Consider the following 27,538-nt stretch of genomic DNA (forward strand, 5'->3'; position numbering starts at 1 on the left):
AATGCGCCCGTTCTCATTCGCTGGTTCAAGATTTTACGCGGGCCTTTGCTAGTGGTTCAAATTTTATTATTTGTTTTATTTAATTGTTGCATCAGAAAGGTACAAAATCAATAAAATACGCAGTTTGAGTTACAAAGATTTTTTCTGTCAACAGGTGAGTCAGTTATTTTTAAAATTATTTATAATTACTTTTTTTAATTGCGTTCAAAACAACCGGCTTAATTATATTTTATTTTTTTCTTAACAAATTATATCATATTTATTTAAAAGAAAAATAAAGTCCTTTTTTCAAATTAATTTTTAAAAGTTTAATTAAACATTAAAGTTAGCTGTCACTATCATAATTTTTTTTTTTTTAATAAATAAATTTGCTCCGAAAAATTGCATTTTTTTCTTTTTCAATTTTATAGATATCAATTTTTTGTTCTTATTTTCTTTTGCCATAATTTATTTGTTAAAAAAAGTTTTAAAATTAATTAGTATCTGCTAAATTGACTCTAATTATTTATTTAAATGTCTACACTACTCTAAATTACACTAAAAAAAAAATTTTTTACTGTAATTTTTTTATTATTCAAAAAATAATTGATAAAATTGTGAATTTTTTCTATTTTCAATTAAAAAAAAAAATTATTAACAAAAGCTAAAAAATTTTCAAAGAAACAATTTTTTTAAATTATTTTTTATATTTAAAATTGCTAAATGTTAAATGTACTAAGATTTGGTAAGGTAGAAATTCTCAATTCAAATATCCGAAATAGATGGCGCTAAAATTTTTTTAATTTCTGCCGGTAATGTAACGGCTACAAGATGGCGTCACTTGTGTCGAATGCTCTGAAACGGATAAGAGTGTTTAGAAGCGCTCATTTTTTTCAGTCGTTTATTTGAATGAATATTCATTCTTTTTCGGTTTATTTATTGATTTATTGTAATAAATATACAGTAAAATTAATTAAGTAATTTATTTTTGGTTGAAATTTGATGATCGCGGCGGTTAAATTCGATTAATGTAGTCGAATTTCGGGTTAATTGTTTGTCATCTTAAAATTCGTGCAATAGTATATCTATATATATTATTTAGATTAAATTCGCGAGACGTTTGATGTTTGGTTGACAAGTTCTTTATTTTCGTAAACAAAGAAATTATTGAAGTTTTTATATAAACTGAGTAAATTATTTTAAAAAATTGAATTTTTAGATATTATTATCAGTAATAATATTTTTTTTTGTCGTAGTTGAAAACAGTGATTAGTGATTTGGTGTTGATTGGTAAAACAAGAAAAAAAATAATAATAAATAAAAAGAATTAAATTATAAAAATATTTTTTTTTTATTTTTTAAAAGTTAGTAATAATTATTTTTTCAATGAAACTGAAATCAAAATATATATGTTAATTTTTTTGATTTTTGTAACTAAATTATACAAAAATTCCACTAATTCTCAAAAATTAAAAAAAATTACTTTGAAATGTTTTTTTAATATTTTTTTCGGTAATATAACTTAAAATAATTATCATATGCTGATTTCAGGATGATTTTTTAAAATAAAAGATGATTCTTTAAAAAATTAATTACATTTATTTTTCAGGAAGGAAGAAGCAGATAAAACTAGTGGAGTGATTATTCAAATATTGCAGCACTAGTGAGTGATTTATGTCTCAATATAATTTTTGCAACATATACAATTTTCAATTAAGCATAAAGTTATCCACACAGTAAAAAATTTTGCGTCATTGCTTCAAAAAATTTTGTGTTAAAAATTTTTGAGTTATATATATTTTACTAGGATGTGCCAAAATTCAATTTTCGTAAAGAATCTTTTAAAATTGGAATTTTTAAGTTCCGCTTTTTGCAGAAGCTGTGTTTAAGCATTTCAAAATTTGAAATTTCAGCGGAAATACCCAAACTAAACTCCTGTTAAAAAATTCTATGAAAATCAAATAAATCGTCTCACCCCAAAATATTTTCGGAAATTTCCAAACACAGCTCCCGCCAAAAGCGGAACTCAAAATTCTAATTTTAAAAGGTTCTTCATGAAAATTGAATTTCGGCACACCCTAATATAATACTCTTATGTATAAATTTAACATTTATTGTGTTGAATTAACACAAAAAAGTGTTAAACATTTAACACAAAAATTTATAACACAAAATTTTTTGAAGGGTTGACGGAAAATTTTTTACTGAGCATCATATGAAATATGAACATGGTTAATGAATCGTTTAATCAATTAATCAAAATGACCAGTTTGTAATTTTAAATAGTCATGTGATTGTTTATTTTAATTAAAGACTGATTGAATTATTAAATCGTGAGTAATTTAACAATGAAATAAAATAATTCATCTGATTGGGACAACGCGGACAAATAATAGGATTAATTGATATAATATCATATCTAATGCATCAAAAGCATGAAGGCTAAAGACCTTTTGTTTCTCTACTACAAATTAAATATAATTATCACGACCAGTTTATTTGGTTGATCGCATCCCATAGTTCCGACAATCAGTTTATTGTTTAAAGTGAATTCCCTTTGACGCATTCGTATCTTTGAATCGTGAAAGTTTCATTTTAAATTTATTACCGAGTTTAAAAACTCCGATTCACATAGTACAGTGCTTTAGGAAGAACATTGAATTAAATCCATGTTAACTGAATTTTTTCACCGGCTCAAAAAACCTTCCAGTTGCTATTTATTTAAATAATTTAATCCTTAGGCTTGAAATATATATACCAACAAATAAAGTGCCAGATAATGGATTTTATTTATTCAGCATTTTAAATATTTAAATTTTCCATTTGCGTAAATATATAAAACAAAGTATTTGAAATAATAAAATCATCATTTAGATATTCTGTTGGTATGTTGATTAATATTACAGGGTAATTAAATTATTAATTAATCTCTCGTGTAAAATTTATCAAATCAAGTGTTGGTATCAAGTGAATGCGTAATAAAACAATTAATAAATATAAATATTTTTTAAATTAAATAATTATATTATCATTTTTTTCTCAACAGGTGTTTATAACTAATTACTGTTTTAAATAAACAAACTCCGTCGAGAAAAATAAAAAATAAACCAAGCGATGATATAACGCGCTATTTCTCTATCAGCTCTAAACACTACCCGAGAAACAAGGTCTATGTAGGTCATGTTAATTTAATGACACTGGCAATTTAACGTTGTCGTAGTATATTTTACCAGTAACAGTATAGATAGTTTAAATACATCGCTGGCTTGCTAGGCCAAAGTAATTAAAAACAATTTCAATAGTATTTATCTTTTAGGCTCTGCTCTGCTCCCTTTATTATTATTTTACAATATAATCATTCAGCTGGGATTAATTTTATTAGGATATTAAACAATTACTATCACAATTCTAATCTTTCCATTTAATTTGAAGTAAATACCGTTGAACACTTTATTTAATTACAAATAAATTAAATTCACTGCTTTTATTTATTAATTAGTAATTGCAAAATATTATTTTAATTTACAGAAAAGTATTAAAGTAAATATTTTTCACATAATAAAAAAGCTTTTAGTATATTAAATGAATTTTTTCAAAGCCAATGCTAAAAAATTTGTGACATTAAAATATTCGAGATTGCAATGGAAAAAAAAAATTTTTAACATTTCGAAAAATAAAAATAATTTTTTATAAAATCTTTGTGAGAGATAATTATGTTTTGTGAGTAAAGAAACATGTGTCGAGATAAAAAAAGTTGGAAAGAATTTTTTGAACTGCTTTGCACGACAGAACAAAGAGCTTTTTTTTTGTTTTAAATATACGTGTCGGTACAAACGACAACGCGACAAAAAGTGTTAAAGTCTTGTGTGAAGTGGGAAAAAAAAAAGGATAATTGTTATTTACGAAAAAAAGTTAAACTTTAAGTGATAAATGATTCAAAAATCTATTTAATCTTGAGTAAAAGTTGATTTATTAGTCGGGTTATAAAAAGAAAATTATAAGTTTATGATTGAATTTTAAAAGTGGTAAGTGAATTTTCAGAATAAAAGCACGACAGTTTAATGACGGGCTGGCAGGTTGACTCGCCTTTAAATTTATTATCGATTCGAACGGTGAAAATCAAGATAAAACTACCGTTAATTTAATTTTATGCAGTTGTCAAAGTTTCTTTTATTTTAGTTATTTAATTACTTATGATAGACTAGGAGCAGACTGAGAATTATTATTTATTTCACGAGTCTAAGAATTTTGCTAAAAGTATCTGAGAATTTTATTAATCATTTTTTATTATGCTATTTTATCAGTTCATTTAAGTCTTTTAAATACACTATTAAAACTTTATTCATATTAATTAATAATTTATTGCTTAAATATTTAATACTTAGACTATGAACCCGCAGTCAAAATGACTTTGCCAAAAATTGAGAAGTATAATTCAAAAGACAGCTAAATAATTTTTTTATATTTTTAACTCTTAAAACAAATTGAAAAAAAAAAATATTTTTTTTAGATCTATTATTAAAAATTTAATTGAAAATATGACAAAATAGATTTGAAAATCTAGCAAGTTATTAAGGTATCAGGCGTCTTGATCCCCCGATAAAATATTCCTGGACAAAATATCCCCAAGACAAAAAATCCCCGACAAGTTATCCTTCAAATTCGTTATAGTTATTAAAAATTTATAAAAAAACACAACGATAAAAGGGCATAACACGCTAACAAGCGTATGTGTTGGTCTAATGTCGAATAAACACACACAAAAATCATGTTAAAAGGGCGCAACACTATTACCCGTGTTTTTATATGAATAAATATACACAAAAACCATGATTATAACTTGATTAAAAAGTTAAATGAAACTTATCGAGAATTTTTTTTCGCCATAATTTGTAAAAAAAAAAAAAAATAAAAAAGTAATTGCAAAGCATAGTATATTAATTTAAAAATCTTTAAAATTTGATCTTTCCACCTAAAATTATTTTATTTAAAAATTCCGGCTATTCAGTATTAATTTTCGGTGATATTTTGTTAGGGGATCAAAAATCATGGAACCGTTATTAAGGACACTACTTTAAAAAAACTTTTTTTAAATTATAAAGAATTTACAAACACTAATTCAGATCAAGACCTTTTCAATGATACCAAACCAAATTATAAAAAAGTCATTTTATGATACTCATCCCGATAAAAAATTTAAAAAAAATAACGAAATTATTAAACTCGATAAAAAATTGATAACTTCAGGACAATCGCGAGCCACTATCTCATCACACGTATATTAACCGCCCAACACACAATTTACAGAGAGCATTATTAAACTAACAATCGAGTTTTGATTTGGAAACGCATTAAATCAATTCGGTGACCGGAAATTAAGTTGATACTTGGTAACATGATAATATCTCATTCTAGATGGTATAGTACCATGATATTTATCTAGATGCTCACACATAGCTATATTTTCACGGTTAAATTCAAATTAATACAATGTGCATTACATGAATACAAATGATACCGTATGCTGCTGAATATTTGCCCGTTTATCATTTTCGGTCTATCAAACCCCAGATTATCTGCGTAATGTACTACACGTGTATCGATTCCTAAATGAAACGCGTTGCGTTCTTTCTCATTACATCACGTACCTAAACTTCCAATTGATCCAAATTTCTCATTACACCTCTATCACTATTATCCAATTCATTTGAAATAAAAAATCATCGTAATTAATAAAAATAATTAAAATAAAATATTAATTTCTTTAATATTATTCTACATGCGGTTGAAATTTTTATCCAAGTATTATCTGGATTTAATAGGAACATGCATTCCATTTGAACGACAAACTTAAGTAGGGATTCTGAGATTAACGTTGCGTATAACATATACCCTTGAGAGATTCAGAGCCGATTTAAACTGAAAATCCTATCTTGAAGCGCATAAGCATATAGGATTGCCCACTCGTAACAACTGCAGCAAAGTTATTTCCGAGCGCACTGTGAAACCCAACGAAAACTAACTCAATAAAACTTAAAAACTTTCCCACCCTCTTTGCATTGCGCAACTTGAAATATATTCTGTTATATTAAACAAATCGAGTTTTTAATTAACAACTGATACGTGTATATTTGTATCGATAAATTTATAAGTATATGTAAACTTTGCTCTGCTTTTTATTGCATACTTGAGTGTATAGTACTTGAAACAGTAATTGCAAAAGTACGGAAACAATGAAAAGCTGGAGATAAATTCAACTTCTTTTCGGTATGTTAAAGGGTGGGAGAGATTCTAAATAGTTTTCTCATTCTTTCAACAAAGTATTATAAAATCAATTAAGTTGTACACCACATCTGCATCTACTGTACTTTTCTTGTTTTATTATCAAATTTTTTATTCTTATTTCTAATAGTTGCTTATGAAATTAAGTCGATAGCTGGAATGTCACTTAGCTAAGTGAAATGCTCGCGTCACACAATGAATTATTAAAACCTGAAATGGTATTTATATCTTTATCCCGGTGCCGGGTTAACTTGTCTCTTGTCTCAGCATTTTGTCGCAATATAGATGTATTTGTCGGTAATAGTCAAGTCTACAAATCGATTTGCTTCATGTTCACTCGTCACTTTAATTGAATCTCAAAAAACTCGATATCGCTGATAACATAATCCAATCTACCAAAGCGAGTCACCTGCACTCGATGTTTGCATCCAAACGCTCCTTAGGCGGTTCTTCAGGGCTATTGATACCAGTGTGGCCAGATCGTGCGATTTTTTTACCCCCACTTTGTACCGCTTTCAATGTAGTCAGATGAGAATGTCCTACAAAGTGGGGGTAAGAAAAGAGCACGTTCTGGCCACACTGATTGATACCGATTTTCAATACCGAGTACATTTTTCGGTCAAAAGTATTTTTATTTTTACTTCTAAGTAGTCGGACAAAGATAGAAATGCAATTGTTGTTCAGTTAGCTGACGTAATTTTATGCGAGCCCTTTTGTCAATTGTTATGGATTATTTTTCAAACAATCGATTCGATTCTCAAATTAAGAGTTCAAGACTCTTCAGCGAGATAGGGTAAGAGGGTAATGGTACTTTGGAATGGAGGATGATAATATTGTTAGTTATCGGGGAATCGGACGAAAATGTCTAATGGGGAATACGAGATAAGGTCTCTTAACTCTGCATATGCGAGACAGTAACATTGATTAGAAATTCCATAATTAGTCGAGTAAGATTTCAAACACGAATATTCAATGTTCATTATCATCATTTCAGAATCTATTCTGGTGTAAGCAGTTGTTAGTTTATTTTATCCTGATAAAATATTTTATAATAATGATTATTATTATTTTTGTTCTGTTAAAAGACCAAAAATAAATATGCTAGTTTAATAATTAATTATAAAAAAATATTCTAATTTTATCACAAATTTTGATTTGACAAAAAAATTTATTTTTAATTAAACAGATAAAGTTATAGTAAAAATTCAAACTTATTTTGAAAAATGCTTGATATCAAAATTATTTTTTTAGAACTTTGATAATTAAAATTATTTTACAAAATTTATAACTAAAAAGTATTAACTAAAACTATTAAAAAAAACACCAAATTCAGAGAAAATTTTTATATTTTATTCAAAAATAATCAAGCTCAAAAGTATAAACATCTCAAACAAAAAATAATTTCATTATTTTTCAAAAATCCCCAGATATTTCGCACGGTTTATTTCCTTAGCTTCCTCGAGTTCAAGTTCGTAGGCCCAATCATGAATTTTCTTGGCTCTAGCAATAAGATCGAGCATTTTAAGCTTGCTTAATTCGTTAATTTCGAGCAAATTCTTTTTTTTATTATTTAATACTAATTCTTCCCAAGAGTCATCAACTTTGACATTATTTTTGTGGATAAATTTATCCACCAAGTGTTTTGGCCACAAAGTCGGCGATGATCGGTCCACTTCTTCTGAGCACTTGAGATCTTGGAAACTTTCAGTCAAAGTAAAGTCAGATTCTTCACTCGATAACATTTTGACGGAAATCTTTGTTCAATATATAAATTCAAATTTGTATTATTAGTCGTACAGTAAATAGACAATTTTGCAGCAATTAAAGGTTATGATAGAAATAAATTCTTGCAATTTTATGAGTCCGCAGCCATTTTTGACACGTAGAAAGCGACATCTGTCAGTGTAAAAATGAACAATTGAACAGTGTACCAACATTTTATCAAAAAGACAACTTAACAACTCATAACTTATGCCCGCGACTTTTAAAAATTCTAATTATCGGATCAAAAAATTTAAATAATTTTTTTGATAAAATTTTTGAAATAAAATGAATATTCATTGCTCATTACCAAACAAATTGAACATTAAAGTTCGAGAGTATTATTTTAAAATGTAAATAGTATATTTATCGAGCTAAATAAACGAAATGTTCGAAAACATGGAGGTGTAATGGAATTGTCATTGGCGAACTATATTTAGTAATAGCATAAATGGCTCTTACTATCATCACCAGAGGTACTCTCAATAACTAACACCGCATGGAGACATATGGTAATTTGGATTGGCATATGCAGTTGCATGCTGCATGCTGACGACATGAGATTAATTATCACCATCAAGTCGCAGACGTCTCTGCTCTGATATTCACGTCTGAATAATTTTTTAGACTTGTATTGCTATTACGTCATATAAATGCACACATTGATTGAATTTTTATTTATTTATTTATTTATTATGACAATACAATAAAATATATAAAAAAAAATTCTATATACTTATACATAGGTTTTTATTATTTATATAATTATGCTTATTTTTCAAAATTAACTTTGATTACATCAAACAATTTTTATAATCTTATATTATAATTAATTTATTACAAGAAATATAATCTAGTTTTCACAATTTTCTAGATTATTATAATTTTAATTATTTTGTGTTTTCAAAGTAACAAATTTTGATTAAAAAAAATTCACATTTATTATTAAAATTTTTTTGTTTTTTTTTTTTTATAAAGAAACTCTAAAATTAGGAAAAAAAGTTAATTTTATTTAAAAAAAAAACTCTTAAAATTTACTTAACAACCGATCCCCTCTTTTTCTCGCGTCGCACTCACTGCAAGGAACGGTACTATCCTTGTTGCACTTATTATTATAAAGCTATTGCAGTTTTATGTTTTTCTTTTAAACAAATGAGAATTTCGAAAAAAAAAACTCTCTGCTACGAAATAGAGAATTAAAAAATCTATCACGTAGCAGAGCGTTTTTTTCAAAATCCTTCTTTATCTAGGAAAGAAATATAAAGCTGTACCTGTAGGGACCGGCTGTTAAACTAAAAAAAATTTTACACTTAAAAAATATTCTGCTTTAATAAAATTCTTAAAAATAATGTTCTTGGTTGTAAAATTTTTCTCTTGAACCAATTTATTTTTCTTATAAATGTAATTAGAAATAATTATTTTTAAACGAAAAAAAATTAATTGTTATGATTTATTTATTATTATTTATTATTTATTACTAGATATGCAGTCTTTTCTACAGACTTTGTCACATTTTTTTTCACACTTGAATTTAACCGTTTAAAAAAAAATTAAAATTCATCTAAAAAAATTATTTTTATCTTGCCTTAAATTCTACTAGCTCACTGAGTTACAGTTTGAACGTAGACATAAGATCCTCGAGGTATTTAGGAGTTAGCTCATTCTCGCAGACGGTAATCAGCTTGTTTTCCGTTGATTCGTGAAGATAGAGTTTCGCCCTATCTCTTTCTTGGACGAGCCGCTGCTGAGTTCTGGTCCAATAATCGATTTCGCACCCGTCCATTGAAAGATAGTTGACTTCTCGGCGATAATAGTACATTGTGTCTTCCAGGAAATATTTTTCGAAGGCTTCTTCGTAAAAGCTCAAGGCCGATCCGTCGGGAGAATTGTACCTGTCGAGTTCTCCAAGCTCCAAGTAACTGTACACCACTTCCGAGAGCAGGCAGGTATCTATCTGCTCCCCGTCGCGCTCGGCCTCGATTACTCGAAGCACCGCGCTTATGATCATTAAATTATTATCCCCGACAATCAAACCGTCTCGCCAGCTTTGAAAAGAAAGCCTGAGAAAATTGAAAAATGACATGTTTTGAAAATGCAAAGCCATTTGTGGATCGAGAGGGTGCAGAAACTGATCTTTCAACATATCGTTCATCTTCGCGAAAGCACTGCAGAGGTCTCGGCTTTTCTTTTTGTACGCTCTCCACTTGGAGTTGTATGAAGACACGACATTGTATGAAGAATCAAAATCTTCGCCTGCCAATTCCTCGAAGCTTTCAAAGAGATGCGTAACGTAGTTGTCCAGGTAGCTCTTGAGTCTCTCGTTGATTGTACTAAATATATGCAGGATTATTTCCGGTATGAAATTTCCCGCCTTTTGGAGCTCAATCATGATGTCGAAACACTCGTTGACTTGATCCTCTATTATCAGGAAAGCCCTCTCGTCCATTGGATTTTCTGAGTAAATTCGGTCCGTAACCAGATGAATTATCTCCCCGATTCTGGATGCTGCCATTTCAATTGGATTTTGCGAAAATAAACCTTCGCTAGCAGGTTGAGAAAAAAGTTCTGATTCCATTCTTATCTTTTGCAGAGCTAAAATTTAAGAATAAAGAAATTAATAATGTATATTAAAATCCATGTACCTGAAGTTCTGAACGTTTTCTTATGAACGAAAATAAAAAAAAAATTTTTTTTGCTTTTGAGACTGAAAATGATTTTTCAGTTTCAAAATAAGCCAAAGAGCCCGGGAAATAGTATATTGGATTCTCAAAATACCAAAACTACCCCTTCAGCCACCCTTAAGACTTAGACATCTAAAAAACAAATTCAAGAAAAATAGTTCAACGGGTCGTTTGAAGCTGCGATTTTTTTTAGACGCTCCTTTTACACCCCCACAGACTACAAAAAATAATCAAGCCAATAACTCCCCCGGAACTACCCTTCGAGCCACCCCAAAGACTTAAAAATTTTTTTTTTTATTTAAATCGTAGCTTCAAACAACCTTTTAAACTATTTTTAAATCATTTTTTACCAAATTCTTAAGTCTTTGGGGTGGCTCGAAGGGTCGTTCCGGGGGAGTTATTGTCTCAATTATTTTTTATATTCTGTGGGGGTGTAAAAGGAGTGTTTAGAAAAAATCGCAGCTTCAAACGACCCGTTGAACTATTTTTCTTGAATATTTTTTTTTAGATGTCTAAGTCTTAGGGGTGGCTGAAGGGGTAGTTTTGGTATTTTAAGAATCCAATATACTATTTCCCGGGCTCTTTGACTTATTTTGAAACTGAAAAATCATTTTCGGTCTCAAAAGCAAAAAAATTTTTTTTTTGATTTTCGTTCACAAAAAAACGTTCAGAACTTCAGGTACATTAAAATCCTTCATGTGAAATTGAATTTTAACGATTTAAAAAGGTTGAGCTATTTAAAGCGTTTTAACAAAATTTTAGGCACTTACTTTCAAGAACATGAATGGTAATTAGTGTTATTAACACTAATGACTAAAATTTATTTTCAATGGGAATTTTTGATGTGAGTTAACAATAGGCTTACAGAATTAGGCAATGATTTACAACGTAGAAAGTTAATTTTTCTTTAATGACTTTTTTTGTCAGGTCACAATAGTCGGAAAATTTTTGTCTATTTATTTTTTGAGCAGTTATGAGAACAGAAAAGAAAAATAATAACCTATGTACTTGATCAAATTTTTCTACATTGCAGTTTCATACAAAATAATTTAAAAATTTTATTTAAATTTATAAGCAATACATGAAAATAATTTATCAAACCAAATATTTGTTTAAGTCTACGGATAGGATTAACTATTAAAAAATGAAACTCATGTGACTCTACCATGATTCTAAATTACACAAATAAAGATATTTTTGAAAAGAAAAAAAAAAAAATTAATTTAAATGAAACTTTCCTGCAAAATTTTTTTTGAGTTAAAAAATTTTACAGTTTAAACATTATTAAATTTGTTGAATTCTGTTCAAGTATTGGTCCCGTTTTTTACGGTGTTCAAGTACTGGGTATTTTACTTTAGTATTCAATAATTTATTAATAAATAAATAATATCATATTTGCGCTTACCTGATGTGTTAATAACAGTAGAAAGAGTTGGAAAAATTAAATTAAACAAACTGTTCACAGCTATGGTAGTTTTGATCTAACTTGTTCCTCACCGACTGAATGTCACAACTAAACTGAAGTCGGACTTTAAATTATCTAGCTAGACATTTCTTTAGTTTTCAATAACTCCCTAGAGAGTGTCCATGTGTAGGTGGGGTTTAACGAATTAAATTCTGGCTTTAACTCTTCCCAAAAAAATACAATAAGAAAAAAGGACAAAGAGGGGAGAGGAAATAGGGAGGGGATTAATGAGCTATCCCAAAAATTTGGCAGACATTTTTTCTTCCAAAAGTTCTTTAAATATTTGAAGATTTTAGCATTGTTTAAAGCTTATTTTAATTTTCCGTAAGTAGGGATTAAAGGTTGAATATTTTTTTTCAATGACTATCAAAGATCAATTGAGTGATTAAAAACTACTACAATATTATAAAATTACTTTTTTTATTATTACTGAGTTAGAAAAACTATTACATCTATGAGGATCAATATAAAATTTTCCGTCATTTCTTAAAGAAAATTTTGTTGTTAAATATTTAACATATTTCACATTAACTTAGTACAACTGTCTTAAAATAACACACAAAAAAATTAAAAAAAAAAAAATACAAAAATTTTTATAAACTACTGTGTAAAAACAATTTTAACAGTTTTCTTGTAGCTGTCAAAATGTTAAACTTGACCTTTATTTTTCAAGTATCTTAAATAACAAAATTAATATTTTTGCTAAGTTATTCCTAAGCTTAATTATCTTAACTTAAATCAATTAACAAATAAACTTTAAACCTAAATTTTACACGCAACCAAGAGACTTTCAAGGTCTTTTTGAACGAGGGCACGCTCGCAGATTTTAATCACCTTATCTTCGGTTGATTTATCAAGTCCGTAAAGTCTCGCTCTAGTCCTTTCTTGGTCCAGCCGCTGCTCGACTCTGTTCCAGTAATCGCTTTCAGGGTATCCCGCGAAAGTCGTGCTCGCTTCTTGCAGATAATATTTCTTGGTGTGCTCCAGGAAATTTATCTCAAAAAATTTCTCGTAAAAATCAAGAATGGGTCCCTTTGTTAAGTTGTCGTATCTCTTGGTTTCTCCAAGCTCGATGAAACTCTGAACTGTCCCGGAAATCAAGTTTGGGTCAACCACCTCCCCGTTGCGTGCCCGCTCGATCAGCTTAAGAACCGCGACTGTGACCGGGCCGGTGAGCATAACAGTGAAAGATTTGAGCCAGGCCACCAAGCAGAGCTGGTAAATGTCAGAAACTTTAATTCCGCCCTCCTCATACGTTTTGCAGATCCACTGGCGGTTCATAAACGCGCAGATTGAGTTCAAATTCTTGCTGCTGATCTTGTACTGTTCCCACTGGTTGAGGTAGAAGTCGAGTAGATCCTCGTTCTTCAATTCGGAACAGTTCTGGAAAAGGCGAGTTACGTGGAGCTCCAGGTACTCTAAGAACTTCTGGTAGATTATTGTACGCCCAGCGGTGTTGTCGACGGACTGGCGGTGTGGTCGTCCCTCCACTTGAACACTCATGTAGATATAGCTGTACATCTCATTGTACAACTCCATGAAACGGTGATGGGACATAGATTTCTTGTTGTACACAAGGTCCAGAATGGAACGAAAGTTCTCCCAGACTTCGTCGGGATTTAGTTGATTCGACGGAACCGCATCGGTGCAGGAGGGTTGCAGTGATGCCATTTTTAGTCTGTCTTCCTGGTTGACTATTGAGAAATTCGTCGGGCAATTAATTGGATTAATCTTGCACACCTGGAATTGGGCAATAAATAAAATGTTAATTGTAAAATGTTAAATAGCAGATTTTTTTTTTTTTTTTTTTTTTTTTTTTTAAGGAACTTTGATAAATTTTTTTAAAGTTAGTAAATTATTTTTTTGTCACCAATTTTCAGTACTTAAAAAAATTTGAATAATTTGAACTAATTCCGTTCGCTAGATTTTGAGTAATCTCAAAAACAAAATTTTTTTAAAATTGTTATTTTGGTATAACTTTTGAACGGCTTTACCCCTTTTAGATTAATTAAACTACAACACTGTTATAAATTTCAAATGTAATATACACTTACTTGTATAAATAATACGACAGCTAACTATCAAAATATAATTAATATACAAGGTAAAGCGCTGGGCAATAAGACGGAACGAATCCTGAGTCAGAAGAATATATTCGATGTCTTTTTTTGATCAATGCTCAATGAGAACTGCCCGTCTAAGTACTTATTCTTTCAAAAATATTTCAACAGCCCGCATTGTCTGTCGATATACTTTTTGTCTATATACTTAAGTCTAACTGTATACTTTTTACTTCTATCCTGTGACCTCGGCTACGTTTAATGACCATTGTCACTCCGGACTCAAGCCCATCGCCATAACCATAAAAAAGATAATCGGCTTAAGTAATAACTAATAACTAAATATTCTATGCTTTACAATTCTGCGTACAACTACTAGAAAGACAAATTACTATACTATATTGGGAATTTTCTTGTCTCTGGGAAAACTCAACTCGATACTATCTCCGACATATTTATAATTTATAATATATATAAATATATGAAAAATTGATGTGGGTACTCAAATGGAGGGTCTCAATGAGCGTCAGGGGAGAACTTATATCTTTTAAAATATCAATAGTTCTAAAGATGCAAAGTCATTTCTTAATTATATATCTAGGGATAGAGGATTTTCGAACTCAGCCTAAATACTTATCATCATAAATTAACTATTGGTGAGAATGATATGAAACCTTGAACAGGCAAAAATTCAAGTCAAGACCTTTGCAATGACATGACGTCTAAAAATTTTTGAATTATTTTATTAATTAAATTACAACTAAAATAATATTTATAAGAAATTGCACTTATATTTTTTCAAATTTTTTACACGTGACAATTTTTTTTTTTTAATTTTTTAAGTGAAATTTTTTCACAAAAAAATTTCTAAAAATTTTGAAATGTCGGCTAACTTCATTTATATGATTATTTAAGACAATTTACTTGAAATGTTTAACAATGTATGTTAATTCTAGTATCATAATTTATAATTTAAAAAAAAATCTAAAATTGATTACTAACCTGAACGGTGATCCGTGAAATTATTAAAATTATCAAAACAATTCAAACAATCAACAATATGAAACAAACAATGCAAATAAGTTATAGGTTAACTGAACGTGTTCACAATCTACAAGAGAGAGTTTGGTTTTTGTCATGGGCAATGTTTGTCGCTTTCAGCGCACTCACACAACTGAGCACAGCTGACTGGAACTAAAAAAGGCGATAAAACGATGTACTGCGTTGGTAAGCGGCGTTACCATAGCTTGTTTAGGGTAGTACAGATGACTTTTGTACCGACAAAACCGATATTTTTTCTTGTGTGGGATTTAAATATTTTCCGAGTTTTCATTTTGCGCCATCTTATTTATTTATATTTAAAGAAAAATATAAAAAAATTGATAATTATATTGTGCAAGAAAAAAAAATTTTAAGTTGTACGTTAATACTGAAAGATTTATATCCAGAAAGTAGGTACTTTGAAAATTCATCTTAAAAATATTTTTTTATTGAATAACCAATTGTAAAGAAAATTTTAAAAAATTCTTCGTATAGAAATTTTTAACAATTTAATAAAATAATTGAATTTTTATTTTCAATAATAAAAGCAATTATTGGCTTCGAACTCGAGGTTGATGTTTTATTTGAGGAAATAGATGACTTCAATGCGTCATAAAATAATTTTATCTAAAAACAATAGAAGAATTTTTAATTTTTTGCCATTGAGCTGGTGCTCAATGACATTTAAGCCGGTAAATGATGTATGACACCATTGATAGGAATATTTTCATGTAGAGCACAATACACCGATGTTTTTTATATTCTTTATCAATAAATTCATTGAGTGGAATGACACGATAATGGCTGGTTGAAAAATGTCACCCATTTATTGTTGATTTTTAAATTCGATCTCTAAATGAAAAACAAATTTGCATTTTATTTCCTGTTGCCAAATGCTCCCGGCAGTATAAAATATATAATTTCAATTCAACGCGCTTTGTACGATTCAATATGTTTTTTATTTAATTAATTTACATACCGTTTAATCAAAGCTAGTTGATTTCAGAACAAAAGAGATTTTATTTATGTATTTTTCCAAATCAATACTACAAATATTTTATTTTATTTTATATTTATATTCCATCTAACTGATTTAATTCCGAGTTATTGATCGTATGAATTTTAACATATATCAAATTAGTACAGAGCTTGATCGTTTTGTTATACAGTTAAATAACAATCCAATTGCCTCTTCTAATTATCGTAATACACGACAGAGAACAGATAGTTTCATTTAGATTAGAAGCAATGTAATACAGCACAGTTTCATCAAGTGAGCAATCGATTTCAGTGCTCATTGAACAATGGGAAACGTCTTCGCACTATTGAGCTGAACCACTTAATGTCAAACCCGATCGACAATCCAATCAGTCTTTCCGTCCGCTGCAGTAATTCGTCTCGGGGTAATTAACCTATGAGCTTCTACGCAATTAAATTCTCTCAAAAGATTCCATTCATATACAAACTATTCTCTCGACTCAATCGTGTATTGATAGTTCATATTTATTCATCCCTTAAATCTCAGAGAGTCTTCCCATTTACATCACACATGACTTCGGCACATCAGTTTGATGCTATGAGTGATAAAAAAAATATCACTGCTTGCAACCCTTGCAATTTAAAATTATCTGTCTCAGATTTGCATCCGCGATGAATCTATGATAATTAAAAAGCATGAATCTGCAAAGTTGTGAGTATAAAATTCTCAAGGATTCATTACACTCGCAATTTTATCTCATTAATTTGTCATCAATAATTTCTTGTTATTTTTTACTAGCAATATTAATAATAACTAAGATAAAAGACTAAAAAAAATATTGTTAAATCCTCAAAACAATTAAAACAGTAAACGACACTTGAAATACCGAAGTTAATTATTTTACTGTTGATTGAAGTCTCTAGATCAAAACGTGCATTCAAGTGAATGATGTTTACATTTAACAAACAAAATAAATGAATCCGATATTTATTTAGCAACAATATTGATTACTTCAGTTAGGTAAAGTCACGCACGTTATAAATGTGTCCATAATTCATAATTCTGATTTTCGAAACATGAGCTTCAGCAATTTATGATCTGTAGAGAAAAGCTGATAGACAGCTGGCGCAAAAAAAAAATCAATATTTATTCGATATATGAGGGCAGAACCTGAAACTTTTCCGGTCGTGAATCAGAAATAATTCACTCGTCAAAGAGCTAAGACTCAATCATCGTGGTGTCGTAAATTACAGCAGAGTCTTACTCTTACTAAGCTGTATGATAGTGGACTGCTCGAGAGTTTGAAGGCCGCCGATATGTTCGCTGATATTAATCAAATTATTCATTGACCCGGAATGGACCGAAATCAGAGGGTTGTACCTTATAAACTAGACAAGTCGGATGGTTACTTACACTGCTAGTCGTTATGTTCACTCATACTAACTCTGATACTCCTATTTTATAGAGGCAAGATGATATGAGTTAAATCCTGTAACCTCTAGCGCCTAAACTCGGTGGATCTGATAGCCATAGCCGGTTTAACGACTCTGGAAGAGCTGTATCATCTCCACGCGGTGAAGTGGAAGTAACAACGCTTGGTTTTAGTTCTGGACATGATTATTTGTCCTTAAATAATTGTCTTTATCCTTCACTTAGACTTGTAGTTGTTTTGTTTGAATATTAGCATTAATGCTTCTTGTACTGTATTGTGACGACTGGTGTTGGTGGTGATTTAATTCCAATTGAAATCGGGGCTTAATAGGCCCCTCGGTGCCATGAATTGAATTAGCTGCTTTGTATGAGTTGTTTAAAGTTTGGGATGGGTTTTTAGCGTCAAAACCGAAATAATAGAGCTCGGGGCTTTAAAAAGGGGTACATATGTGTGTATTACTTACGGCAGCTCTTGGAAGGGTAATAGCCGATACAATTAGCTCTCACGATCGGCACTGGCAGTTTCCCCTGTTGAGAGATTTCGAGGTCAATGGGGTATTCAATAAGCACACACGACCCTCGCTTCAGTGGCGCTTCATGCCCTGCATTTGCATACTCCAATCTCTACTCTGTCCTTTAATACTTACACACAACACCAACCGGGCGATGTGATGTGCTGCTACTGCTTGAATTGAGGAAAGGGGAACGAGGCCAGTATGGGTTTTAGTGGACCAGATTATCACATCGGTGAATTTACTCCACACACCTAACCGAGCTTACACCTACGTCAATTATAAGCTCTTGGTTTCACAAACATTTTGCCTCTCACCATCGGCTTACACGTTTCAACACCACTCTTCAATTGGTCTTTGTATCCAATCACTTTTACTCGAAATATGTCCTAGTATTTGTCGAGGAACTCTTGATATTAGTCTACTCTAAGCTTTAGATCTATCTGGATTACATGATACCTGCGGAAGAATTTTCTGATATGGACATATTGGGCTAGATAGAAAATAAATAAATTATTATTATTATTTTTTTTAAATGTACATTAAATAATGTTTTGTTTAAAAAAAAATTACAGAAAAATCTGTTAAATTTATAGTTTTACTTTTGTCGAGATATGACTGTCAAATTTACATTAAGAAATTCAATTCATATATAATTTTTTTTTTCGTTAAAAATGAACGATTCAGCGATAAAGCGCTCTATTTTGAATATTTTTATCACCATTTTTATTAAATAAATGATAAATGGGTACTTATGACTATACAAGACCTAATATGAGTATATCAGAAAATTTTTACGGCCATCTTTAATCATCTCATTGCGTCAATTTTGTTTTTTACTTTGAGCCGTTAAAAGATTGGTAAAGCATGACAGGAAAATAATCTTTATCGTCTCAATTTTCTAATAAGCCATTAATCATGATATACATCTTTTACTGTTCGACAGGTATGTCAGTTGTTTATCCGTGGTTTAAGAGGATTGAAATGAAATTAGATAGTTGTGCCACAAACATAAACAACTCACTTCCTTCCCTGGGGAAGAAACGGATTAGCTGTTTAATTCGTTAAACATGCATCGAAATTTCAAATCCACATGCTGATAATATAATTCGCAAAATTATTCCGTTTTCCCCAAAAAATTTCAAAAAATAATGATTGACATCAAACTATGTATTGTAATTTTTCTTTTTATTAGTTAATAAATTTTAAACTGAATATCATTCACAATCCAGAGTAATTTCAGCTGTCAAATTAATAATAGAAGCTCAGAGCTTATACCAATGCTGCTCTAGCAGGATTTCATTTGCAATCAAGTTCTGGTAGACTTCATTGGTTTTGAAAGATCTATAGAGGTAGATGTACATAATAGCAGCTGATGAATAGAATAGAAAGGAGTAGAGTAAAAGAGAAAACTGTTGTAGTACTACAGCGGACTAGATGAAACACAGGTTGCCCTAGAAACCCACTAGAGCTTTTGTGCGGCGAACGAAGCTGAATTCTGTAGTGTTCCATTACCAAAATTGCTCAGTCACCAGCCAGGAAATACTCTTAACAGCACAGCAATTACTTTTATAAATTCTCACTTAACTTTGTTTTTGAAAAATTAATCTCAGCTCTCAGCTGTTCCTTGACATTTCGGGTTGGGATGGAAAAAAATACTTCGAACTTTCATCAGTAACCATACTGTAGGAAATTCAGGATTGACATTTTTAGTGTTTGCTTAACCGATGCGGCGACTTTTAAGGACTATTGAGTTGCGTATACAACTGCGTCAAGATAAAAGAAAAGTTTAAGAGCAAACGCACTTTCGAGCAAAGTTCAAAGGGTTCGTAACAAGTACGTATAAATAACCAAGAGAGTTGATATCAACTTTACTAGGAGTCAAATACAACAAAATGACTAACTCGACAAAAAATTATATTGTTCGATCTCAAATGCTCCGACATTTTTCTTGGGACTGTTTTTTTCGATAATAAACTTTTATCACGTTATCTGTATTCAGAGTAAGTATCTGTTTTCCCTTTTTACCAAGTGTTTTTTTTTTATTTTTTTTTTTTTGAAAACACTACAGAAAATAAGTATATTAGACATAAGAAAAAAAATTGTCAAGTTTCAAAATATATGGCAATATCTTTTCAAATGCTTTTTTTTTGTTAAAAATTTGAGTCTTATAGTATTTTATTAAAAGTATTAATTAAATTAACAGAAATTTTATCCATTGAAAAATTGAATCAGATAATGTATTATTTTTTCGATAAAATATTCAATTTAATGTATAACTAGCAACTATGCAGTCACTATGTGACTGCCATGACTTGTGAACTATGAATAAATAAAATTTTGCTCAATTAAGTAATGACTTCTGTTAAATTGCACTGTACTTTATTAACTATTGATATTTTTAAAGATATGAGCTCATCTCGATGTTACACTCATCAAGAGCTTTCGTTTGAGTACCCACATGCATTTTGATATATTTTTCATATATACATATATATAGTATATATAAATATATGAAAAATTGATGTGAGTACTCAAATGAAAGGTCTCGGTGAGTGTAACATCGGAATGAGCTTATATCTTTAAAAATGTCAATAGTTCACGAGATACAAGATCATTTCTTAATTATTGACATTTTTAAAGATATAAGCTCATCTCGATGTTACACTCATCAAGAGCTTTCGTTCGAGTACCCACATGCATTTTTGATATATTTTTCATATATACATATATATAATATATATAAATATATGAAAAATTGATGTGGGTACTCAAATGAAAAGTCTTGATGAGTGTAACATTGGGATGAGCTTATATCTTTAAAAATGTCAATAGTTTACAAGATACAAGGTCATTTCTTAATTATGTATCTAGAGATAGGGCATTTTTTAATGCAGCCTAAATAATCATCATAAATTAACTATTGGTGAGAATGATATAAAACCATGAAAAGACATTTCCAACGATATTAAATTTAACCATAAAAGCTTAAACATTATTTAAAACTCTGTTGTCAACAAATTTTCACAATCTTAAGATTAGAAAAAAAAATTTGTTCCATTAAAATACTTTTAAAATAACCATGAATTCAATTAAAGTATATTAAACCAATTTGTATCCAGTGGTTGATATTCCCCAAACATAATTAATCGTCGAGAAAGATTCCGGTCTCCCTTAATTTATAATTCCAAGCATTAGAGTAAAGAAGGAGTAAAAAATCGTAAAAAAAGCCCGTGAATTTTAAATGAAGACTATTGTTTGGATGTATATACTACGAGAATTCGTTTCCGATGTACCACTCGGAGATCAAGTCCTGCATATGTGAGGATAGCAACTTTGTCTTGGGTAACATTGTTCCGGGGTCATAATGCACATCTACACGTGGAGTACTCGACGACAAATACCCTCGGGAGCAAAATGATACGATATATGAGTCTCGTGAGAGTCGTCGCGGGTCGCGTACATTCTCTCGCCTACTCTTCAACACATTACATCTATCTATGCTCTATGTATTCGATACACACATAAACACTCGACATACAACTTACAGCATCTAGATACTATTTTATATTAAATAACTCGTGCTCATGTGTGCGTATCTCCCCCGTGTACGGTGTATCGAATCCATTTGCCCGTTTCCTCCGCACCGCCACTAGTACATGCCAATATTTCGGGGAATACGTGTAGCTCCCTTGCGAATACAGATAACCCTCCCAAAGAAACATAAAGATCACTATCGAGAAATGAAATTATTATGTATATTCATCCGGTCGCATTAATTAAATCGACTGATACTCATGATTAATTATTTCCAGCAATGCTTCTGAATTTATATTTTGTACAATGGTATTAAAAAAAATTAGCTTGAATACCGAGAAAAATTATAGTACCAAAAAAAAAAAAATATCATCGATTAAAAATTAGGTTTTGACTCAAACAAATTTTTATTCAAGATGATTAAATTATTAAAAATTATGTTTTTGGTTCAAAATTTTTTTCTCTTATTTCAAAATCATTTTTTTATCCTCAAAAATTTTAAACACTTAAAAAAATCCTACAAAATATACTGATTGATTTATTTATTTGTAATAAATATTTATTTCTGTCGAAAGACTTTTAACAAACCTGGTCAGTTTCTCCGAAAAAATATATTAAGAGTGTAATCAATAAATATTTAATCTAAAAGTAATATATTGTCAATCCATTTATCTAAGATGAAAAATGTTGAGTATTAATTGACAAAAAGATGAAAGGAGAAATCTAAAAGGAGCAAAAAGCTTCCGACACATTTTTTAGAATTTAGTATTTGACATTCTCTTTGATTTGAAAATTTTTATTTCTGTAAAAAAGGGCATGGCTTTTAGCGTCACACGGTGTTTTCTATCTTCTTTGGTGGGTTGTTCTATCGGGGAGGAGAGCAGAGGAGGATGGCAGAGTAGCAGTCGAAACGAAATTCGGAGACGGTAAATACTTAGAACCATCTCTCGCCATATACATAGACATTTGGCACGGCACCAAGTCCAGTTGGACCTTTATACAACTCCTCTTTTTATTTTCCATCATGCTTTTTATGTTATTATATTTTTTAGCGTTGCTCTTTTCTATCTCTGATCTTCTTCTTCTTCTTCTTCTTCTTGTTTCTCTTTGGGTTTTAGGGGCTCGCACACTTGAGCTGATCCTCGTTGCTATCGTTGCTCGTTGAGAGTCTTTTCGCACATAAGCGACTCGATGTACCCAAAAACTTTACGTATTTCACCTACCTCATCTTGTTAGTTACCGAAGAGTTTAGGATTATTTGGCATCCTCGCCAGCTGCGGGTGGTCCTTTAAGCAATTCCCCGGAATAAACGTGATAGAAAAACTCTTTACCTTGCTCCTTGCTCGTAAATATATACGAACTCTGCTTGCGGGAGATTGAGGATACTGTTGCGGAGCTAGAGATTTCAAAAAAAGACAAACCGATATAAATGATAACTCTGTGGTCGCAAATAAACGGTTCACTCCTACCGGTGAATCGTAAAATCAAAAAATATTGCATCCTTGTATTTTTGATTGAAAAAAAAAAAGAAAACCCGGATTTGTTGTCCGTATACGAACATGCATCTTCTTTATTGCGCGTATTGATCTTCATAAAATTTTTGATTAAATAATAATTTTCCGCACACCATCGTCCATAGTAGTGGTAGTCAACGTTCGCTGGAAATTTAACCTTTGCATTAAATAAAATAAAATATAAATTTAACAACCGTATAATTTCGGTGAGAAGTGATTTAGTTTTCAATTTCAAGGGTGGAGAATAATATTTTTTACTTTTATTACATTGAATGATTGAATGAACTTTTGAAAGTTTGCTAGAAAAATTTTATCTGAGAAATTTTTAGGTTAACAGGTTTTTCCGTGTTTACTGAAAATATTTCTCTGAGGATAACTGCGAAATACATATGATTACAAATTCTTGGAACGTACCAATGCAATAACGGTGAAAGTATGAATCCAACAGGAAAAAACTCAGTAGATAAAAATTATTTCAATGGATATGTTGTTTCAATAATCCTATGTGACTTGACACTACAATTTTTTGTTTTAGATCAATTCAATTTTGATGAGAAATTATTTAATTGATTAAATTTAATTTTTCATATGAACTACAATGAAATGTAATTTTGAATTTTGTTGTACATGGAAAATATTTCTCAGAAACATCGAATGAAAACTATTACAAATTCAGAGTGCGTGCAAATGTAATAACGAAAAAAATGTTTCAACACAGAAAAACCAGTAGATAAAATGTGTTTCAATATTTTTAGAATGAATACATGGTTTGAAATTTTATAAATGCACAAGACAAGTGACAAACTTTTAAAAACACAAAAAAAGTAGTCATTAATATTGATACATAAAAATATATTTTACAGACTGAAATTTGCATTTAAATCGAAGAGAAATTTGAATTAACAACATAAATAAATGATGCTTAATGAATTTGTGTAAAGTGTAAATTATCATCATCGTTATCATTATGAGCAATCATTCATGATAAGGGAACGTTAATCATACTCAAAAAGCAAGTATCTGCATTTGTCATCGAACGTTGACAGTATGACCGCAACGGCATATCAGAACCGCGTTTGTTAACGTCAGCCCTCGGTTTGGATCACTCTGTTTCTCGAGGGGTGGCTGTGTGATTTAAGTGGTGAGGGAAATTTAGCTCGATGATTTCATCGTCATCCAACATTTCTCGTCAGCGGCGGCTTGGATATTCACTGGATGCCGAATTCTCCCATGTCCCGTGAATAGTTCGATCTAGCAATCCGAAGATATTTTGAATTTCTATTAGTTTCGTTGATAATCATATACATTTTCGATTTTATGAGTTATTTGTCATAGTCCAAGATTTGCGAAATAATATTTTATGAATTTTCAAATCTAACAAGATCTATAAGTTTTTCAGACAATCGTAGATATTTTCGATTTTTAAATTTATTTGTGATAGCCAAAAACTTCAGAGACAATATTGACGAATTCTTGAATATGACATGAGCGCTAGGTTTCCTCAAACCTTTAAATTAAATTCGTTAAGGCAATCAAGAATCGGGTCCAACTGCACCATGTTAAATGCGACGAGATGAGACTCGGGATCCGAATTCCTCAAATACGTGACCTTACAATTTGTCATTGTTCGAATTCCCGGCGAACCACCTCCTCGGCAAGACTTTTGCAAACACGCCCAATATGATTTTATGATCGATTCCTGTCAATTCTACATACCTTTAGTTCTCATATCTATAATTTTCAGTCATAGCATTCAATTTTTATAAATACTAGAATACAAATTTTTTTATGCACCGATAAAAAAACTAACTTTAACTAAAAAAATAATTCTGAAGAGTTTTATTGACTTGAATCATGTAGAAAATTTCTAAATTATGAAATTTTACTTGATTCAAAAATTTTTCATCGTAATTCAAGAATTTTTTTTTTTTTTTTTTTTTTTTTTTTTTTTTCAATGTAAGAATTTTGAAACGTATGTGTGTTCTTCCTGAGAAAATTTACTGGCGCACAGAACAGAAATGTATCATCTATGAAAAATCATACATCGTGCATAAAGATAAAATTTATGTAATTGTGATATGTAAAATATATGAACGCTGACAAACATTTCATAAAAAATTTACCCGGGATTGGTATGCATCTGTTTATAAATATAAATGTCGAGATTCATGAAAGATATCTATCAAGTTGAATGGAATAGGAATGAAATTTCTTTTATACATTTACATTATGTTTTCATGTGGATAAATATATAAAATGTGTCTATACAACTACATATAACTATCGATATAATAAAAATAAAAATAAAGTAGAGAAAATTTTTTACACCTTATACCTTATAGCTATAAGATAAACGGATGACGTGGTGGCACGAGGTATATTTACAATTCGTATTCGTATATTCGTATATTTCATAAAGCTGATTTATGAATTTATGCCAAGTCTCTACTCGGAGGATGGTAACAGGGAGGTTGAAAACGCTGCTACTAGGTGTACGGGTCGACTAATCCCGGATTTTACTCAACTCAGCAAGCACCAGAAACTCTGTATTTATATATATATATATATATATATATATATATATATATATATATATATATATATATATATATATATATATATATATATATATATATATATAGATATATACCGCTTTATACATATATTTTATGTATTACTCCCTAAGGGAAGCCTCCAAATTGACGACAACTGGGAATTTCATTTTACTCTAACGAACTCTGTCATACGATGGCTTTTTTAACGGCTCAATTCTTCTCTAATTATCACGGATATAATATTCACAATTACTTGGTAATGTTACTGTTAATTTTTCCTTTTTAAATTATTAACTCCATTCATTTTTTTTCGAGCTTAAGTGAATTTGCACACTGAAAAAAAAAAAAATTCACGTGATTCGAGAGAAAAATTTTTAAACCAAGAAAATAATTTTGAAGAGGGTAATTGTCTTGAATCAAGACGAACAATTCTTGAATTAAGTAAAATTGTCTTGAACCAAGAAAAATTTATTAGTTCAAGAATTTTTCTACTCAAATCAAGAAAATTAAGTTCTTTAAAATTATATACTTGATTCAATGACATTTTTTTTTCTATGCAGTTAATTATCAATTACTTAAAGGTATATCTTTTAAACTGTAAAAATCATAAAAGATTTAGAGTTTAATATGTTCAAGTACACGCTAAAATTATTAAATGAATTGTTATTGTTATTTTATCCATTTGTTGTGATGATATTTATCATAACAGAGTTATGCTTTACACTGATGAAAAAGTTATCTTGATTTAAAATAAATAAACAAACAGAAAAATTTTTAAATCAAATAAAATTTAATCCAATAAGAAAAAAATTTTTTATTTCAAATTTTTTGTTTCGAATTAAGTTAAATGTTTTATCAAATTTTAGAAACTTAAAACTGAACAATTTTTAATAATATTTACTATCAAGATTTTGATCTTTTCTTTAACGAATGAATTCCTTTTTTTTTTTTGTTTCAGAAAATATTGTCAAGTATTTGATGATTTTAGAAAGTCTTTCAAAAAAATTAACGAGTAAGTAAAACACTTAATTTTTGTCACATATATTTTACTCAAAGAGATTGACATTAAACTCTAGAACTAAAGTAATAAATTAAACGATTTGGATTCCTCAAGATAAAAATAATCAAAAGTATTCAATAACATTATAAAAGATAAATTTGACTTTTAAATTTATCTCCAGAAAAATTTAATTTCTGCCTCTAGAGAACTAATTTCGTGATACGCCTACGTCGTATTGACATTAAATATTTATTCGGCTGGTTGAAAAAGCAAGGCAAAAAAAAATGAACAAACATATCAGCATTTTTCTTGTTTTTAAAAAAAAAGCAGAGTATTAGAGTGAGCCTCTTATGTACTATATCTATTTCTAGTCTCTCGATCGTGTATTGAATTATAATAATAAATGCGTCATCAAATTGAAAATAGATAATATTTAGTCCGATAGGAGCATAAGTCACCGAAATATATATTTATGATACTTGACATTTTTTATCGATTTAAAGAGTAAAAGAATTATCACGGATGCGACGACTCAGTTCCATTTCTTGGATATTGCGCACTCCTTGGGTTATCGATAAAATACCGAGAGAAAAGTAAAGAAACGAGAAACGGCTAGACAGTTAAAGCTACTAGATAATCGATGCTACATTTCAAGCTTAAAACAATAAATCCATACCATACTTGACATTATACCGATCTATATAAACCTAAAAAAACAATTTCCGCATTAGCAACGCCGTT

The 27,538-nt window shown here is 29.8% G+C and overlaps 3 protein-coding genes and 1 long non-coding RNA gene across 5 annotated transcripts; 1 reads left to right on the forward strand and 3 right to left on the reverse strand.

Moving 5' to 3' along the window:
• The first annotated feature begins 20 nt into the window (after positions 1-20).
• On the forward strand, positions 21-26,800 carry LOC141529539 (uncharacterized). Its single transcript, XR_012479610.1, has 3 exons — positions 21-154; positions 1,589-1,642; positions 26,756-26,800. It is a non-coding gene; the product is annotated as an uncharacterized LOC141529539 (long non-coding RNA).
• On the reverse strand, positions 7,590-8,148 carry LOC141530743 (protein lin-52 homolog). The gene has a single exon (XM_074248041.1). The coding sequence runs from the start codon at positions 8,001-8,003 to the stop codon at positions 7,668-7,670; it is 336 nt and encodes a 111-aa protein (XP_074104142.1). The 5' UTR covers positions 8,004-8,148; the 3' UTR covers positions 7,590-7,667.
• Positions 8,798-12,206, reverse strand: LOC141530333 (cullin-1-like). Its single transcript, XM_074247378.1, has 2 exons — positions 12,109-12,206; positions 8,798-10,614 (listed from the first exon to the last, which is right to left on the reverse strand). The coding sequence occupies exon 2, from the start codon at positions 10,595-10,597 to the stop codon at positions 9,632-9,634; it is 966 nt and encodes a 321-aa protein (XP_074103479.1). The 5' UTR covers positions 10,598-10,614; positions 12,109-12,206; the 3' UTR covers positions 8,798-9,631.
• On the reverse strand, positions 12,544-15,387 carry LOC141531576 (cullin-1-like). 2 transcript variants are annotated; one of them, XM_074249485.1, is made up of 2 exons: positions 15,231-15,387; positions 12,544-13,908 (listed from the first exon to the last, which is right to left on the reverse strand). In XM_074249485.1, the coding sequence occupies exon 2, from the start codon at positions 13,837-13,839 to the stop codon at positions 12,931-12,933; it is 909 nt and encodes a 302-aa protein (XP_074105586.1). In that variant the 5' UTR covers positions 13,840-13,908; positions 15,231-15,387; the 3' UTR covers positions 12,544-12,930. The 2 variants fall into 2 exon arrangements, with proteins under 2 accessions (XP_074105586.1, XP_074105577.1); XM_074249476.1 differs by lacking the exon at positions 15,231-15,387 and adding an exon at positions 14,223-14,403.
• Positions 26,801-27,538: the final 738 nt, after the last annotated feature.

Source organism: Cotesia typhae, unplaced genomic scaffold (genome assembly GCF_013202065.1).
Source record: "Cotesia typhae breed Kobodo isofemale line unplaced genomic scaffold, CoteBio_Ctyphae contig_119, whole genome shotgun sequence".
Taxonomy (NCBI): domain Eukaryota; kingdom Metazoa; phylum Arthropoda; class Insecta; order Hymenoptera; family Braconidae; genus Cotesia; species Cotesia typhae.

Coding starts and splice junctions, on each gene's coding strand:
- LOC141530333 (XM_074247378.1), bottom strand. CDS start 10,597: ATGGAATCAGAACTTTTTTCTCAACCTGCTAGCGAAGGTTTATTTTCG.
- LOC141531576 (XM_074249485.1), bottom strand. CDS start 13,839: ATGGCATCACTGCAACCCTCCTGCACCGATGCGGTTCCGTCGAATCAA.
- LOC141530743 (XM_074248041.1), bottom strand. CDS start 8,003: ATGTTATCGAGTGAAGAATCTGACTTTACTTTGACTGAAAGTTTCCAA.